General features: G+C 41.2%; 1 protein-coding gene across 1 annotated transcript; it reads left to right on the plus strand.

Moving 5' to 3' along the window:
• Nucleotides 1-599: 599 nt before the first annotated feature.
• Nucleotides 600-11,851, plus strand: CA3 (carbonic anhydrase 3). The gene is made up of 7 exons (XM_035011464.1): nucleotides 600-709; nucleotides 1,514-1,711; nucleotides 4,172-4,290; nucleotides 6,246-6,338; nucleotides 7,366-7,428; nucleotides 9,128-9,283; nucleotides 10,883-11,851. Exons 1-7 carry the CDS (start codon nucleotides 625-627, stop codon nucleotides 11,000-11,002), a joined length of 834 nt encoding a protein of 277 aa, XP_034867355.1. The 5' UTR covers nucleotides 600-624; the 3' UTR covers nucleotides 11,003-11,851.
• The last annotated feature ends 7,940 nt before the right edge of the window (nucleotides 11,852-19,791 follow it).

Here is a 19,791-nt window from a genome sequence, read left to right on the forward strand (position 1 = left end):
TCCCATCCTCTGCTCCTAAGATTTTACAAGTTGCCTGCCAGGGAGTCAAACATGGGTCAGGCAAAGAGACGTGTTCTTTCCAGCTACCGTAATCGGATCGCTGGAGCGAAATAAACTCGCAGGAGCGTCCAGAGACCGCAGCCAGACAACCAGCCTGCGCTCAAAGCAACTTCGAATTGAGGCTGCAAGTGCCGCCGGGCTGCAGATTTTAGTTGGTGGCTAAGCAGTTACGATCCCCCATCTCCCGCAAAAACAACAGCGAAAAGCCTGGAAGAGGGAGGGAGGATGAGGCAAAAGTCGCCCGCATTTTTGCACGTCGGCGCCGCTCCTTAGAAAGACAGGCAGCTTTGCTAGGCGGGAGGGAGAGGTAGGAGAGCCAGGAGCCGAGGTTTCAGGGAGAGGGTAGGGAGGGGGTAGGGGCCTCCTTCCGCCCATCTCCCGCGCCACCCCACCCCCCACGCCGGACAGCTGTCTAGCCCTTGGAATTCATTGGCTTTCCCCACCCCGCCTCCCAAATACCACCCCAATCCAGTTTAGCCCCCCTGCCCCACCCTCGCTGACCTAATAAGGCCGTGCAGTGTGTGGGGGACCTATATAAAAGGCAGGGGCTCATAGGCACGCTGCATGACAACGGGGAGAGACGTCAGCTGCGGTCCAGTGCCTACAAAGACTACCATGGCCAAGGAGTGGGGCTACGCCAGCCACAACGGTGAGTCTGAGCAGCCGCCCCCCCCCCCCCACTCTGGTCCGGGATGGGGCCAGAGGATCCCCTGGCATTGCGCAGAAAGTGGGCAACTCTAGGGAGTGCGTGGGGAAATATGGGCGGAGGAGTCGATGGAAACTAACATTTACTGAACACTTACCAAGTGCCAAAAGCTGCTGACCCTTTTACCTTTATCTCATTTAGTTGTCCCTGATATGGAGCCGTTATTACTTGCGCTGGAGGAAACTCAAGTGCAGAGAGAGGCTGGGTAACTTGCCCAAGATCACACTGCCTCTGACTGAGAAGTCAGACCACCCGAGGTCCAGTACCGATTGTCCCTTACTCCAAGATCCTGGGCAAGCGCTTAACCTCTCTGAGCCTGGTGTTGGTTTAAGAATCCTTGCTCTGCCTGCTGGCTTCTGCCTAACCCATAGTAAACAAACAAACAAACAAACAAAAATTAGGGGTGTGCTTTGAAAACCTCATGTGGTCAGTGTTATTTATTCCAGTGATATGGTGGAAGATAGCATTGGTAAAACGTGTGATGAAGTGCATTTCAAAAATTAGCTTTTGAGGCTATATTCTTGAGCAAGCAGGGGGAATACTCTGAGTTAAATATAATTTCTAGGTACACTATTAATGAAACTATGAGAAGGTCTTAAATGCTAAGCCTTGTGTTGCCCAAACTGAAATCCAAGGCCTTTTCATAATCACTGACTAGCCTCCGTGTATTTTGCAGATATAGTCGATTAGAAAGAGGGCTTGGAATGTGCCACCAAATAAATAAATCCCCTCAACTTGATTTCCTAGGTCCTGACCGCTGGCATGAACTTTATCCCATTGCCAAGGGAGACAACCAGTCGCCCATCGAACTGCATACTAAAGACATCAGGCACGACCCTTCTCTGCTGCCATGGTCAGCATCTTATGATCCTGCCTCTTGCAAGACCATCCTGAACAATGGGAAGACCTGCAGGGTTGTGTTTGATGATACCTATGATAGGTCAAGTAAGTATGACACTCAGGTAGAGGCACATGGACATTTTCAATGCCCATATTGGCAAAAATGAGGTTGATGACACAGTAAGAGAATTAGTGGGAAGACGGGTCACTTCATCTCTGAAAATGGAGAGGACATTCCATTTTGCTCTTGTCATGAAGAATTATATTTATGCACGGAATAAGAATGCCTCACTCTCAAACCTTAGTCAACTTGGCTGCTGCAAAATGGGCCCATACCCAAGCCAATAGTTGGCAATGCGTTCTTTTTTTTTCTCTTTATTTGAGAGAGAGACAGCGAGAGAGAGCACAAGTGGGGAGAAGGAGAAGCAGGGTCCCCGCCCAACAGGGAGCTCCATGTGGGGCTCAATCCCAGGACCCGAGACCACGACCCGAGCCGAAGGCAGCCGCCCAACCGACCGAGCCACCCAGGCGTCCAGGCAATGCGTTCTTGAAATGCAGCTTGATAGGGAGGTGATGGCAATGAGTCCAAATGAGTGTCCTTTTGGATGGCCTACACCTGAGGTCACTGACCACAGTCTGGAGGGCAAGGCTCCCATTCCCACGTGTGGCAGAGATTCCATTCTACAAAGCAAGGCATGGCAAAGAAACAAAGTAGGCACTTTCTCCCTGTGGTGTGTGGGTGGGGCCCAATCCAGGGGAGAGAATAAGGTCATTATCTGAGTCAGGAACATTGCCTTCAGTGCTTCAGTGGGGTTCATCTGATTAATCTTTTTTGGATTCGTGTTTTTGAAGTTCCTGACAATTTTGTGAGTAGTGATTTGTGTGCCATGAAAATGAAAAATCACATGTTCCAAAAACTCTATTTTAGTGAGTGTTTTTGAAGTTCCTGACAATTTTGTGAGTAGTGATTTGTGTGCCATGAAAATGAAAAATCACATGTTCCAAAAACTCTATTTTACTACACTATTAAGCAAATCAGTGAAATAAAAACAGACTACTTAGAAATACTCAATTTCAAAGTAAATGAAGTAAGAAAGAATCCACCTTTAATATTTTGGTGCTTGATGTACAATAATACCTTTTCTTATAACCACATTTGTAAAACGAGTTAAAATGATCCTTATTGATATACATAAATAAATATCCTCAATGATGTTATAGGAAAGAGCAATAGTGTCATAATTCCTACCTACGAGGAGGCTCCAATTAACGGGTATCATAGAAGTTTATATTTTCTTAAGCCATTATTTCATACTGCTATTACTTTTTTCCCCTTCTCCATTTAAATCAAGTTCCGTTCTGAAGGATAAACAAAATTAAACAGTACCTATTATGTGGAACCACATGAAAATTTTTGTAAGCCAAACCACATTCTTGTAAGCAAAGTGGTGAAATATTGACAATTCCATATGAGTTATCCTAATCAATTGGACTCCTATGTCGGGAGCAACTGTTCTAGTGCTTGGACAGGAAAAATGCTATGAATCAAACCACTTATATCTACATGACTAAGCTCATCCGAGTCTAGCTCTATTGTTTTAGATTTACATTATGTGGCTTCCAGTGTGCCATTTCAGCTCCAGGAATTGGTCAGTCCTTTCTAAAATAGCTACTCTGAATTCTATTTTGATCTTTCTTATATTGCTAGATCTTGATTTGGGGGTTTTTTTTTGGCATAATTTCCAGTGTCCTGCAGAAAATATTTGAACCTCTAAATCATTCCTCAGGTGAATGAAATGAGATCAAAGTAATGTGTTGTGGTGAGGTATTTGGGCAAAAAAACTCAAAAATTAATGCCACTGAGAATTACCTAGTTTGGCTGTCCACATTGATTGATTCCCTAGGAGATTTCTGAATTTTCCTTTTTATCTTATTTGAATAGACACAGTTTATGTTAGATGTGAATGAGAGTAGTCTTAAAGAAAAGTGGGGCTGGAAGCAAGACATGGAGAAGGAATTCACATTTGCTCAGTGATTGGTGTGCTGGGCAGTGTGATGAACACTTTAAAGTCCTTAATCTCATTTAATCCTCACGGCAGCTCGGAAAGGTTGATATTATTACCACCTTCACTGAGATGCAAAAACAGGTTCAGAGAAGTTTAGCAACTTGCCTGAGATCACACAATTAGCTAGGATTTGAACCTACATCAGTCTGGCTCTCGACTGTCCTGTTCTTCCCACCGCACCACACAACCGACTCATTTGTTGACTGTCTACATCCTTATTGTCCATCTTTTGTTTTAACTTTATTGTCATAAATGTTAAATTGACATTTTACACATAATAAAACAAGCAAACGAAACAAGACAGAAAAGAGAATTCATTTATTTTGATGTATCCCAAGACTTTGTAGGAAAGAGACCAGTGTGCTTGAGAGCAGTATCATCTACCGAGCAGACTGACAACCTTTGCCCATCGAACTTTGGCTGTAAGAGCACTTGTTTAAGGTAGGACTCTGTAAGCGAAGCATAAGTTCACTGTTGACCCAGCTTCTCTGAATCGCAGTGCTGAGGGGTGGTCCTCTCACTGGACCCTATCGACTTCGCCAGTTTCATCTTCACTGGGGTGCCGCTGATGATCATGGCTCTGAGCACACCGTGGATGGAGTCAAGTATGCAGCAGAGGTAGGAACAACTGTCTCCCAAAGTGAAAACTGAAAAGTGAAAAATAACAACAAAATAGCATCCACTGCCCTTCCTTTAAGCCTGAGGTTGTAAAAAGACCTGGAGTAGTTTTAGCATAAGCTGAAGCTGCCAAACAGTCTAGGCTGGATGGTTAAGAGAGTGCAGATGAATTGGTGTCATGCATGAAAATTTTCAAGGTTATATTAAGAAATTGAAGAGCGGTTTAATAATTAAAAAAAAAAGGGCCAAGTTCCTGAATGGAACAGAAAAGATAAGGATAGCTAGCATTCATGAAGTGCTTACAAATATTAACTCATTTGATCCTTTCAGCAACTCTATGAGATAGGTTACAGATGAGGAAACTGAGGCACAGGAAAGTTACATGACAAAGTTACAGAGCTGAAGAGTGCTAAGCCTGGTGCTCTACCTTATGTAGATGGGCTTTAGAATCTACCATCTCTTTTTAAAGGGTTTATTTATTTATTTGAGAGAGTGTGGAGGGGAGGGGTAGAGGGAGAGAATCCTGAAGCAGATTCCCCGCTGAGCGGGGAGCCCAACAAGGGACAAAGGGCTCCATCCCAGGACCCTGAGATCATGACCTGAGCCAAAACCAAAAGCTGGCTGCCTAACTGACTGATCCACCCAGGCGCCCCCAGAATCTATCATCTTGTCCAATGCCCTCGGCTGCCTCTTTTATAAGAATGTAGGGCTCTAAAAATAGCCTTTAGTAATTCTGGCTAATGCTTGTGTTCTAGTGTCTTAATGAAGGGTGTGCATATGTATGTGTACAAGATTATATATATATGTATATATTTACACACACACGCACATAGATGAATAGGTAAATACAGATACATCTACAATTTAATATGAGCAAATACTACTGTGTCAGTTAACCCATTAAAGAAAAGCATGATTTGTAGCTCCGATCAAGGCAGCAAATTACAAGGAAATAAGACAAGCCTTCCACATATTGTTTTTGTAAAGCTAAGGCTATGAGGGGTGACAAATGCCCTAGAGGTGAGGATCATTCCATTTTTACGGGCACAGTCTTCCACGGGTAGGCTCTGGCCAACGCAGGAGCTAGGACAGAACCTTGGAGGCACTGTGGACACTCTCTTGGGCAGAATCCTTAGGCAGCTTAATTGTCGGTTAAACTAAACTCTGGGAGACCCAAAGTACTTCACTATGATCATTCCATTTCTCCACAGCCCATCTAGAAAGTCAGTGACAGGATAAATAAATTATTGAGAATGTCTTCTAGATACCTTCCCCCTGAAAATGGGGAAAGTTTAGTGTATTTCTTACAACTGTGGGCACGGCTTGCCGTTTGGCCTTTACACATGGGATGATCTCAACACTTTTGGTCTTGAATACAATATTTTTAACTGCTCTGAACTCTTGTATTCCCGTACCATTCTGTGTAACTCGATATGGGAAATTTGACTAATTTAACTGGTGCCTATGTTCTAAATTAAGATAAGGTTCCCACCAGGTTGTTGAACACTGCCTGCTAAAAAGGGGGTAGATATGAAAATATGAAAATGCCCAAGAACTTCCCTATTGTTTGTTCTCCCCACTTCCTAATTAACTGTAACTTTAGAATGTTATCAGCTTCTTGCTTATAGCTCTGTGTTTCACTCTTTGATTTATTAGAAAAGGGAGTGATGTTGCACAAAACTAAATATTTTGAATTAGTTTAACCAAAGTTCAACTTTCACTCATTGCTTATTATAAATTTCTGAATCTATTTATAATAATTTTATACACTTTTTATTTAAACCACTAAAAATTTTACCAAAATATTGCATGTTGATATTTAGAATTCTATCGACTTTCTATGAGAGTGTTCAGCAACTTTAGATTAGTAAAATTATTGGATTTATTGTGAATAATTTTATACTTATTTTCTTACTCTAGAAATTTACCTCATAACCTGTATTCTATGCTTTCAGCTTCATTTGGTTCACTGGAATCCAAAGTATAACACTTTTGGAGAAGCTCTCAAGCAACCCGACGGGATAGCTGTGGTTGGCATTTTTCTGAAGGTGAGGTAAAAATTGGCTATCTTCTTTCAAAATTTAGTTCCTTGTCAATGGTTAGGATAGCAAGTGTCTCCCTCCTTCCTTTTATTTAAAGGGGAGAGAGGAATGAATTTCATTATTCATTCAACTGAGCAAGACATTTCTGGTAAGATCAGCTCAAAATATTTAGCTCTCCCTTAAAAGTGTACCTTTTGCCATATTTCAGTCCCCCTAACACTTCTACATTCTCTCAAGAATGAGTTGTGTGGGCCTGTGGAGGGGCAATGGAGACAAAGCCTTGGAAGGAGCTTATTGGGGGGGGGGGGGCAAAAGCAGCCTTGTTTCATTATCCTTTCCTGTCACTCTACCTCAGTTGCACTGGAAACCAGAAAAGCCAATGTTGGAAATCGCTGGGTTGCCAAGTCCCTGGCTGGACATCCCTTCAGCTCAGGGTGGCTGCCATTCACATGATCCCAGGCTAAGATAGCACATGGAATGTGTGTGTTGTTGGGCCAGCTTTGGTTTAAAGTGGACTTAGTGTCATTAACACATGAATTTAGTGGTAACACAATCTAGATTTTAAGCCAGAGGTGAAAATCTAGCTTCTTTCTTTTTGAATGACCTAATTTGTTTTATGTCATGAGCTCATTGGGTCATTTTTAGTGATTGAATGCAACGCAACAGGAAGTGGAGTGGGTCTCTGCTGCGAGAGAGTAGATTTAGCTTTGCATACATTGAATACATCCTAGCTTGAGTTCTATAAAAAAGAAAAAAAGTAGACTGACTGCCTAGAAGGTCGAGGACATAGAAATAAATCAAAGTATAACTTTGTGGTTTTGTACTTCAGAGGCCTAGGGTCTAAATTTAGTCCAGATAATATATACCCTAAAATCTTGAAGAAGAAATAAACTTATGTTTTTGCTTAGTACCAGATAGTCTGGCAGATTTATGAACACTAGTTGCGGGTGGATGGATCAAAGTTAGTTTTCAAGATAATTGTAGATTATGGAGAAGGGAAAAATGTAACCATTGGTTTTCGATTTTCTGACAGATAGGACGTGAGAAAGGCGAGTTCCAGCTGTTTCTGGACGCACTGGACAAAATTAAGACAAAGGTAAAAATAAATCATGTTCCCTCCTAGAACATAAAGCAGGGTATGGCAGTTTTTTATTATTACATTTTCTTTCTTTCTTTTTTTTTAAAAAAAGACTTTATTTATTTATTTGTCGGGGGGGGGAACAAGCAGGGGGAGGGGCAGAGGGAGAAGCAGGCTCCCCGCCGAGCAGGGAGCCCGACACGGGGCTCGATCCCAGGACTCTGGGATCAGGACCTGAGCAGAAGGCAGACGCTTAACCGACTGAGCCTCCCAGGTGCCCCAAGCTAGGCAATTCTGAGGGAATAATTGTCTGTTATTTTTTTTAAGATTTTATTTATTTATTTGACAGAGAGAGAGAGACAGCGAGAGAGGGAACACAAGCAGGGGGAGTGGGAGAGGGAGAAGCAGACTCCCCGCTGAGCAGGGAGCCCAATGAGGGGATCGATGCGAGGCTCGATCCCAGGACCCTGGGATCATGACCTGAGCTGAAGGCAGACGCTTAATGACTGAGTCACCCAGGCGCCCCTATTATTACATTTTCAAGTGCATTTGTTCCACCCAAAGTCTGTTACTAAGTCTGATGAATATGCTAAGCATATGTATACAAACAAATGCTATTATATTTGTATGGCTTATAATTTTTAGTTCAATTTTACATACATCACCTTATTAAATTCTCAGTCTGTCAGATAATGACTTTCTTACTGAAGTGGATGTAAGAGAAGTTGAATGGTCACCCCTTGCCCCCCAACACACACACACACACATGCATAGATGCACACACTTGCAGAGGTACTAAATATTTGGGTCCTGGTGTTGCCCTTTCTCTCCTGGGTGACACCTACATATTTTAAATCTTAACAGTAGAATCTTCGAATTAACAAACTCATTTTCATTGCCTTTGCAACTGTTCTAATCAAATGCTATTAAGTTTTACCACCAGAGAAAGTATTCCAAATATAATACTCAAGCAAGCCTGGTTTTATTTTTTATCATTGAGAACGTAAGCATTAACTTAATATGAAATATTTTTGTTACAGTTAAGTGTGAGTTTTCTTCTTTTTCTTGAGAAGTGAGGAATTATAGTTCTACTGACAGATAATAGGGAATAAAATGTTACAACAACTGTGCCAAAGTCATAATATAAACCGGCTTCCCCTCTTTGACCTTTATTTCTGAAAGGCATGAACTTTGTTTAAAAGTTCCATTTTCGGGGCACCTGGGTGGCTCAGTTGTTAAGCGTCTGCCTTCATCTCAGGTCATAGTCCCAGGGTCCTGGGATCGAGCCCCGCATCGGGCTTCCTGCTCGGCGGGAAGCCTGCTTCTCCCTCTCCCACTCCCCCTGCTTGTGTTCCCTCTCTTGCTGTGTCTCTCTCTGTCAAATAAATAAATAAAATCTTTTAAAAAATAAAAAATAAAAGTTCCAAAAATAAATAATAAAAAAAATAAAAGTTCCATTTTCTTGGGGTGCCTGGGTGGCTCAGTCAGTGAAGCATCCCACTCTTGATGGCAGCTCAGGTCTTGATCTCAGGGTCTTGAGTTCAAGCCCCGAGTTGGGCTCCACACTGGGCGTGGAGGCTACTAAAAAATAATAATAATAATAATAATTCTGTTTTCTTTAGTGCATTTGAAATCCATTCTTAGAAAATGGTGAGACCCTTGGGGTGGGTGGTGTGAGTGCACCTGTTGATCGGGCCTGTGCCCTGCTCTCTCCCAGGGCAAGGAGGCGCCCTTCACACATTTTGACCCGTCCTCTCTGTTCCCCACCTGCCGGGACTACTGGACCTACCACGGCTCCTTCACCACGCCGCCCTGTGAGGAGTGCATCGTGTGGCTCCTGCTGAAGGAGCCCATCACCGTGAGCTCCAACCAGGTAAATGGCAGCTCCAGGCAGAGCCTTGAGAACATGTGAACTTACATCGCTGAGTGGCTGTATAAGATACAGATGCTGAATGGAAAATGTACAGCTGCTACAAGGATGCTTACAGACCAGCTGTCTGACTAGGCATTTCTGAGTTTGCTCAGGTTAATTACAGTCAGTTTGTTCAACTTTCTAAAACTTGGCTCCCAAAAGTACCAGGATGAACACAGATCATTTAACGGTGGTTGTGATACTGAACAATGACTGAGCTTATGCTCTAAAAACACTTAAGGGTTTAGATTATTAATATGAGTTCACCTTTGTTAAGTTGGAGCTCCCTCTACTAAGTACTGGTTAGGAGATTGTAAATACAGGCCTGGGGAGAAGGATACTAATGGAAGCGATTTAACATCCTTGTGAGCTGTATGCAATTTTTCCAGTTCTACAGATATGGTTAAAAGGTTAACTAGTTAGTCCATGATCACCCAGCCAAATGCAGGAGCTGAGATTTCAATGTCTGTCTGCTTCCAATACCTCTTCACTCCTTTGCTGAGGCCTTTGTTCTTAGTGTTCATCTAAAGAATGTCCTTGCAACATTGATCAAAGAGACTTTCAAGGAAAGACTGGGAAAAAATATGTAGGCAGTGATATGGAGAAGAATAAATTAAAGCAAGTAGACAACACAGAAACTCACACAATAGATCATGAATATCTACTTTAATCGTAGTTTACCGGTACATTTCCCTTACTTAAGACAAGAGTTTTCATATTTCTGCCAGTTACAGACTCAAGTATATACGATCTCTTTTGTCAAAAGATCAGATTTAATGGTCAGTTTCACTCATATACATATTCTGAAAGAGGAATGAAATTTTCTTAAGGAGAAAGCTAAAAACATTTTCATGTAGAAATACAGTACTGATGATAGTTTCCTAAATTCTTCTCCCTTAAGAAAAAAAAATCTTTAAAAATGTTCTTGAAATTTTAAATATAGCATGACTAATTTCTTTGTGTTCTTTAAAAAAGAAGAGACTCCATAAACGTATACAACGAAGAGCCAATTACGCTTATTATTTGCGCTGATATTGTCATCCCCTCCTACATAAAGTATATGCTTCATACTGACCAGTCAAATTAAAATAATTGCTTCAGAATTCAGGAGGTAACACTTGGACCAGAGGGCATGGTGATCCTATATAAAATGAAGAAAAGAAAAGTGTTTTTACAAATACAGAAAAGGCTTCTATTATGCAGGAGCTGGTAGCCAAATAACTCTGGACCAACAGGTTTTCTGGTTTGTCTTGTTTTAAAAGCCAGAAATTTCTTTCTTTTTTTTTTTTTTTTAAGATTTTATTTATTTATTTGAGAGAGCGAGAATGAGAGAGAGTACATGAGAAGGGGGAGGGTCAGAGGGAGAAGCAGGCTCCCTGCCGAGCAGGGAGCCCGATGCGGGACTCGATCCAGGGACTCCAGGATCGTGACCTGAGCCGAAGGCAGTCGCTTAACCAACTGAGCCACCCAGGCGCCCCAAAAGCCAGAAATTTCTGTCACGTACAAATATGTGCACTTGGTCTGAATGTCACGCTGACAGTCTTCCCTTGCCCCTTGCAGATGGCAAAGCTGCGGAGCCTTTTCTCCAGCGCTGAGAACGAGCCCCCAGTGCCCCTGGTGGGGAACTGGCGTCCTCCGCAGCCGATCAAGGGCAGGGTGGTGAGAGCCTCCTTCAAATGAGGCCGCTGGAGCTTGCCCTCTTCAGGAAAGGAAACCTGCCATTGGAGAGCTTGGTTCCTTTTGGTGCTCCTTACTCCAAGTATATTTCAGCTTTCCACACCGAGCAAAGAATGCAAGGGTGCAATAACCGAGAAACCAAAGTTACTTTTGACAAGATGTAATATGAAAGCTTTTGGCCTTTGTAATAATCATCTTTCCTATAAAAGTAGCATTGTTAGTAAGGTTTCAAAGAAGAAACAAGTGGGAGAGTAAAGATATAGAAAAATGGGTATTGGGTACCATTTTTCTGTCTTCTTAAATTTCACAGAACTTCAGTTTTATCATTTTCATATTTTGAGTTGTCCATCTTAAAGAAATAATGAATAATTCTATATGTAGGAGTAGATGTGTATGAAGATCGTAGAGCAATTAAACATAAGCCAGAAATTAAAATGACTATGCACACCAAGCAATGAAATGATGCGTTTTAACCCTTAAATAAAACCAGTAAGAGGTCCATTATTTATTATAATTCTAGCTACTGTAGAGATTACCTGGTTTTGATTATCAATGAAAGGAAAACACATCCAACCAGGAGCTTAAAAAATTTGATCCTGTATTTGAATTTCTTCTTCATAAAGATAGCTAACTTTATCCTAACATTTTTCTTTACCTGAAGGAGGGCCATTTATTTTTAATTTTACTACTTTTCTCTTTGCATGCTTATTAAAATAAAAATTGCCTCTGATATCTTTCTAATTTGAGGGTAGAATAATATAATTCCTAGAACATGAAGGAGTTAATGACTGCACTTGAAGTAAAAGCAGTTGTATTGATCGTCAAAACTAATAAAGACATGAATGAGAAAAATCTTGTTGTGTTTTTTAGTGAAGAAAACGGTCATAAATGACAGACATGGAGTAAAACTAAGAATAGCAAAATTTGTTTTCATAACTGAACGGTGATGATGACAAACTCAGGTTCTGATTTTAATTGGATGTTACATTCCTCACGGAACGGCTAAGAATCAGTGAGGGCCCTCAGAGAAAATCGCAGACAAGAAGAGGAATGTGTGGCCATATATTTGAGAGTGTGGACTAGTTTCCAGAAGCCTCGAAGTTGGTTTAGGACTCTGAGGTCCATACCAGTACCATGATTGCTACTTAGGGGCATGGAATCAAGTCAAACTGTAGCTTTTACATCTTTATATTTTTTAATGTGCATTGGGATGACCCTAGTCTAATACTACAAAAGCCCATACATTGAGACCTTCAAAACATTTAATATGTTTAGACATAAAGTCTAATTTTGCAGTTAGTGGCTTTGATATGTCTTTCATCACATCACTGGCTAATATACTAACTTACCTTAGAAAATGACAGCAATAATTTCATCACCCCAAGGAATGAAAATGGTATTGGGTCAGGAGAGTCCTGTGATGCTGGAAGTCAAGTCAGGTGACAAAGCCCTAGGAGACTCAAGTTATTTAATAGATTACCACTTCGGTGAAGTAAAACCAGGTTGGTCAGTGCGAAGTGGATGTGTTAATTAAATCCCTTGAAATTAGGAGGTGTGGAGCTTTCATCAATTAGTGGTAATACACAAGCTGATTCTCTCAGGGTACTTACTTAGTAATGCTTAAAGCACTGTTAAAATGCATCCAACATACACTCTACGTAGGAGAGGAACTTATAACTTACCACCAGCTACAGTGGTCCTTATTCAAGAACACAGGCTATGCAAGGCTGGAACCGTTTTAAGGGAAAAAGGTCCAATCAAGAAAGGCTATCTCCCTCGACCGTGAGTTCCATGCACAGATGTGAATCTTATAAACTGAAACTCCCCTTATTGCCTTAGTAGGTGTGTGTGGCACTTAATAAGCACTCAATAAATATCTGGTGAATAAATGATGTGATGAACACAGATGACCCCAGGACGAATACTCATCTTCTTGAACAACCAATTACTCCACATAATTAAGACTAATACTGGCTTTTTTGCTCACCTTATTTAGTTTAGACCTCCTTGGGAAATGTTCTCTTTAGCTTCAGATGACAGCTTCCCTGTTGGAACATATTTTCCCCTCCAACCAGGGTCATTGTCAAAGCTCACAATTATCAGCCAACTTAAGACTTCCAATTTCTCTCTGCACTCAAAATGCTGAGTTATTATATATGCTCATTAGAATATTGAAACCACACATATGTCCTTATTCAGTGGAGGGATCATTTTTATGATCACGCATGATTCCAAACAATTGCACTTCCGACATACGCAGCCTACGCGGGAGACGTGGCTAGGGGCTGTGTGGAACATGTTTCGGCATCTGCCAACGTTTGTTCTTTAGGATGTAATCATTGTAGATATTTTTAAACTTCAACACAGAACAGAAACTAATTCGAATTAAGTGTGTCGGAATATTCAGATAACTATATCCTTAAAAGTCAATGAATGGCACATAATCAGTAAGAATTTACTGAATATAAGGTACTGTTAGATTTGAGAGTGCAAATATATTATAATCCTACCCCTTTAACGGGGAGACAATATACTTATGAAAAGGTAAATATTCATGGCCACTGATCCAAAACTCTTTATGTGCAATTAGTGAATATTTATATAGGTGAACGGGAAGTGTTCTACGTAGGACATGTAGGTTTCAACATCTAACTGTACTCATTTATGTAATCAAATAAATATGGGTGAAATTGATCAGCTATTAACTGGCTTGGATACATGTAAAAAGTTGCCACAAATAAAGTTGTTGTAAAACAAATACCTATAGTCCAAAACCACATCAGAGACCACACATAAATAAATTAGATTTTAGTTTCTCTTCTAACGACTTCTTGTTTGATATTAAAGAGGAATTCTGGATATGAGTAAAAATATTATCTTAGTAGAGGAAGAACAAGTGAGAAGAGGTAAGAATGAAAACTGGGGCATCTAGGACGCAGTTAGTTAAACGTTGGACTCTTGGTTTCGGCTTAGGTCCTGATCCTCAGGGTGGTGGGATAATCTGGCTCACACTTGGGATTCTCTCTCCCTCTTCCCTCTGCCCCTCCTCCCACTCACTCTCTCTCGAATAAAGAAATAAATCTTACAAATAATGAAAACTGTAAAAAAACGAGAACTGTAAAATTTTTCAGATTTAATGTGAAAATTTAATGATTTTTAAAAACTACCCCTAAGCTAGCACTTACAGATTTAAAATGAAAAGGAGAAGGCAAAATTATGTTCGTATTTAATTTTCATTTGGGTCACTAGATGGCAGCAAAACAATTACAAAAATGACGATGAAATGAAAAGCCAGGCTGTTAGTTGCAGAGCAATGAGGGTTTTTGTTTGTTTGCTTGTTTTTTAAAATCCAGAACACTCCTTTTCCTTTTCTCAGATGTTTAATATTAACCACTAATATCTATCTACAAAAGAAAAGATGGCGAGGGATTCTTATTTTTGAGCATTTTAATAGCCAAAAGTGAGGCCTTAGAGATTAGAGTTTAGTAGTTGTTGAACCAAAACTTAAATAAATGAGAGGCAAGCATTTTATAGCCCTGTTCAGTCTTCTGGAGGCCTGGGTGCAAGTTACGCAGCTCTTGCTGCATATGTCCTCTCGGGCAAGTTAATTTCTCCGGCCTCAATCTCCTCATCTGTGAATAGGAATGATAATGATACTTGCTCAGAGGGTTTTTTTTTTTTTTTTTTAAAGAATTAGATGAGTTAGTACATATAACTTCTTAGAATAGTTATTGTAGCATGTAATGAAACTCTCAATAGGAGTTAATTCTCTCCTGAAAACTAATTTTACTTTAACCAGGAAAAACTCTAATGGCTTATTCGATACCTAAAATCATGTTTTTTCTGGGCGCCTGGGTGGCTCAGTTGGTTAAGCGACTGCCTTCGGCTCAGGTCATGATCCTGGAGTCCCGGGATCGAGTCCCACATTGGGCTCCCTGCACAGCAGGGGGTCTGCTTCTCCCTCTGCCCTCTTCCCTCTCGTGCTCTCTGTCTCTCATTCTCTCTCTCTCAAATACATAAATAAAATCTTAAAAAAAAAAAGTTGTAAAATCATGTTTTTTCTTTACGTATCTATTAGTAACATCATGAATTCACATCTTAATTCAGATGATGGTAAAGGAGTTACTGTAAAGGGTTCCCCTAATGGATTTCTGTGCTTGGCACTCTTGCCCCATACTAGGCAGCAGAAAATCAAGATGTGGCCATGTTAGAAACTAGCATGATGCTAGAAGGGGTGATTTGGAGGAAGACCAGAGAATTTTTCCTGAAGAAGATTCTGTTCCAGGAGCTCTGTACCTTCCCTGAGGAAGTGTATTGGTTAGGAAAACATCCAGAATATAAACCAAAGAGGAGAGGTGGGAAAACCATCACATTCATTCTGCTTAACTGACTTTCAAATGTGGGCAGGATAGAGTCCCTTGGAGTGCTGCATGAAGTGGAAAATCTATCCTAATTGTAAATATAGAAAGTCTCCTGCCATGAAATTAATTTGGGTCTTGTCTGGGCATGTCATAAAGTCAGGATCCTGAATGAGGTGCTTAAGTTAACCTGGGAGAAGAGTTTATCCATTTGGGGGTGACTCAACTCCAATTATACAAAAGGAAATAAAACAGGGTAGGCATAAAATCTAGGATCAAGGGAATGAATGACTAGAGAGCTGATGAACTACTTTAGATTCAAAGGTGTTTAATGGCAGCCACCTGACAACTTGACCAGGTAGATAATCACAGGTAATCAGCAGGAGTAAGAGCGAATCTAACTGTGCAGTCACAGGGGATCAAGTATGCTGGAGAGGCATGAAACCCAGTGATTTGAAAGCTAATTTTAGCGCGGTGAGAATCAACTCTGTGCAGTAAACAGAGAATTAGATTCTCCCTTGTAGTTAAGTCATTTCCAGGTAGAGAAGGCTGGAAACTCAGGGAAAACATTTAGACCATTAAATGCACATATTCTCTGTTTCAAACATGTCCATAAATTTCTATCATACTCACTCAACTCATCTGAAATTTGGATGGTTCCAAACACATTTGTTCAAGGGAAGTCATCCCCCCAAGGACACTTGACTCCCAAGAAAGTATATTACAAATGGAAGTGTTTGAAAATATTATGCAACTTTGGCTTGTAAAATTCACACTCTGCTCCTCTGTGTGATTGGTTTAATGGAGGGCCTAAGGCATTCGCTGGAGACCCCAAAGAGTGGGCCTGGCAAGGGTAGGAAAATGAAACAAGCCAAGAAGAGCAGGCATAAGTCAGGGCCCAGCCAAGGGGAAGAACTGACAACTAAGTGGGAAAAGGAGCAAGCAGAAAGTTAGCAACAAGGAGCCTGCTGCTCAGTGAACATCGAGGGGTCTGGTTCTTGCACCAGGAGCCAATCTTAGGAGTAACAAGAATATTTTTACATTCTACCTGTAACGTAGGCCTCGTGTGTGTGTACGCGTATGTGTACGTGAGTGTGTGTGAGAGATGAGCAATGGGGGTGGGGAGGTTTTAAAAGGATAAGAACTTTATCCGTCTTGTTATACAATTGAGGCCCCCGCACTAACACAGTATCTGGAGCCTAGTCAGTGCTCAAAAAGTATTTGTTGATAGGGGGAGGAATGGACAGATGGATGGATGGGGCAGTAAGAATTTTAAAATACTGAATGTCAGTTTAAGACCTTGAGTTGATGGGACCTATGCTCTCATCCTGGGAATGTCAGAAACTGGCATCTCAAAGACTTCTTGGAGGAATGCAGAAGTTCCTTTGTTGCAACCCAGGCTTGTCTCTGAAGAGAGTAACAATGGAGGTGCCTGGGTGGCTCAGTCGTTAAGCACCTGCCTTCGGCTCAGGTCATGATCCTGGGGTCCTGGGATCAAGCCCCGCATCAGGCTCCCTGCTCAGTGGAGACTCTGCCTCTCCCTCTCCCTCTGCCTGCAGCTCCCCCTGCTTGTGCCTTCTCGCTTTCCCTCTCTCTGTGAAATAAATAAATAAAACCTTAAAAGAGAGAGAGAGTAACAATGGGAGAAGAGAAGCAGTTTCACATCACATATATTCAGAACTTATCATTTGAAAATTTAAATTTTAAAAATGAACTTAATGTAGAGGAGACATGTTTTAAGAGATATAAAAGGAGATCCTCTACCCGGTTATTTATCTCTTTTAGCACTCGTGCTTCTAATGTGCAAATCGAAGAGGTAGGTTGGCAATGAGCCTGTGGTACTGGCCTCTGGTGATACTGATTGGCACGATTCATACTAGTGCTTGAACTTTTATGAGCTTGCCTTCATTTTCTCACTAGTGACTTCAGTTCTCCATATCATTCGGCTTGGTGTGAAGATACTCATAGTAATTGTACATACGTAATAAAGATAACTCTCTCTGACTCAAATCTTTGTGGCCTGGCCAGAGATAAGCAAAGTGTGATACTTCTAAAAATTCAATAAACATTTTCAACTGACACATTCTGCTCCACCTTAATCAGTAGATGGTCAACTCAGGTAAATTTCCTGCCCTATACAAACAACACAGATCTATATACCACATATGTACTCATGTACTTGTAATTACTTCCCAGAGCTTACTTCATAGTATAGTTGAGAATTCTTTGAGAAAAACATTTACTCAGACAGTGAATTTACCAGATCAGACTCAGGGTCTATTTTGGTTGTTGGTTGTGGTTGGGGATGGGCGGTATATTATGGCTCAACTCATAATTTGATATGTAAATTTCTGGCTGTCTATTATAAATTTTTTTTATTTAAAGTTATTTTCATGGTATTTCATCAGAGAAGGTCTCATTTCTTCCTTCTGATTTCGTTTCTCTAAAAATTAAGGTCCTGTTGTCAAGATTGCGAGGTGTGCTAAAAAGCCTCTTGTCCTTAGCAGCTTAATTGGTATGAAGCATTGATTAGGCCCTCAGAGGGGTAGAGGAGTTTCAGAGGAATTATGAAATAACCACAAGGAGTAAAGAACAAAGTTTGCAACTTGCTAAGAGGATAGTGCTTTTAGCCGGGCAAAAACATTCCGTATCTGAGATATCATTTTACAAGTATATGCAAATGACTAAAGAAACTCTCTTTTTGAAAGGGTTTCATGCTTTTCAGAAGTGTGTCCAGTTAGAACTAAAGAAAAGTAAGTCAAGGAACTACCGAGAAGCATCAAGGAGAAGAAAAAAATAGAAATGGGCAATGTCTAAACATTACTGAAAAGAAATTGTACTAAACATGGCTGTGACCATGGAAGGGAAGGGCTTATCAGGCATGACCACGGTACCCAGCACACTGGGCACGAAATATATGTTCAATGGCGATATCAGTGCCATTTGAAAGAAGGAGCCAAGGGTATAGGTCACCCACAAAACAAGGCTCTGGGGCACCTGGGCCTCTAGGCCAACAATGGACTCCACACTCCTTTTGTTTGTTTGTTTGTTTTTAAAGATTTTATTTATTTATTTGAGAGAGACGAGAGAGTAAGCATGGGCAGGGGGAGGGGCAGAGCCAGAGGGAGAAGCAGACTCCCCGCTGAGCAGGGAGCCTGATGTGGGGCTCGATCCCAGGACCCTGGGATCATGACCTGAGCCGAAGGCAGACACTTAACTGACTGAGCCACCCAGGCACCCCTCCATACTTCTTTTGGATGATGTAGGCCACTAGGGCATAGTTTTAGGGCATGAACCCCCAACATAGGATTTCTAAAAATATATTATATACACACAGTATTGCACTATTTTATATATTATAAAATCTAAGCAAAGTAGACATTCTTAGAGGGTGAAAAAATAACCATAAATTGTAGTGCTCACACTGTCCTCCTGCCGTGGAGTGGCCTCACATGTGCACCCCGGGGGTAGATGCGTTACGCCGTGGAGATAGCTGGTTTGGAAGCTTCTGCTGACAAGATCAAGTTATACAGTCTCTGACCAGCTGGCAACTCTCTTCTGTTCTATGGTTCCACGCTGAGCTGGGCCACTGTTTTACCCACTGTCTCACCGAGTGGGGATTAGCTGAGGGTGGAAGTAGAAGAGGATAATTTGGGGAGGCAAAGTATGTTTTGCTTCTAGTTTATGACACTGGTGAATCCTGATGCTTGCCCTTGATCAGGAGGAAAAACTTACTTGTAAATTCCCCTTGCATGGAAAATGTTCAATTGTTCTTGTTTCTAGAAGAAGTAAAAAATTCCACATACAACATGGCGATGTATAAGCAAACGAGAAGTTCAATCTTGTGATGAAGCTACTATTAACAAAATCAAACTATCACGATTTTGGTAGGAAAGCCATCTTTGGAAATATGCTGAAGCAAAGTGAATAAACAATGATCTTAAGGTACAGAGGTGGGATTTTATTCTTTTCTGCCTTGTCTAACCAACAAAAAAATCAGCGAGGACGTATTATGGGCAAGGCACGGTCCCAGGGCTCCTGTGTGGCTGGCCACATATATAGCTCTTTTTTCAGACCTTCCACAAAAGCATAACCTTATAGATACTCTTAAGGCAGGGCTTTGTGATCTTGGTACTATTAACATTTTAGGTGGAATAATTCTTTGTTTTATAAGGGGCTGTCCTGTGCACTGTAAGATGGTTAGCAGCTTTCCTGGATCAAGGGCACCCCTGCTGTGACAATCAAAATGTCTCCAGACATCGTCCGTATCCTCTGGGGAGCAAAATTGCCCCCTCGCCGAGAACCAATGCTCTAAGAGGAGATAGACTTTTATTCTTATTAAACTGAAGATTTCTTGGTACTGCGTGTGGTAGCTATCACGGAACACAAAATATTTAAAAAGCAGAATTTACATTTCTTTCATGTAATTGTCCC

This window comes from Mirounga leonina, unplaced genomic scaffold, assembly GCF_011800145.1.
Source record: "Mirounga leonina isolate KUSES-001 unplaced genomic scaffold, KU_Mleo_1.0 Mir_165, whole genome shotgun sequence".
Lineage (NCBI taxonomy): Eukaryota > Metazoa > Chordata > Mammalia > Carnivora > Phocidae > Mirounga > Mirounga leonina.

Coding starts and splice junctions, on each gene's coding strand:
- CA3 (XM_035011464.1), top strand. CDS start 625: ATGACAACGGGGAGAGACGTCAGCTGCGGTCCAGTGCCTACAAAGACT. Junction 6,339..7,365: donor TGGTTGGCATTTTTCTGAAG/GTGAGGTAAAAA, acceptor ATTTTCTGACAG/ATAGGACGTGAGAAAGGCGA. Junction 9,284..10,882: donor TCACCGTGAGCTCCAACCAG/GTAAATGGCAGC, acceptor TGCCCCTTGCAG/ATGGCAAAGCTGCGGAGCCT.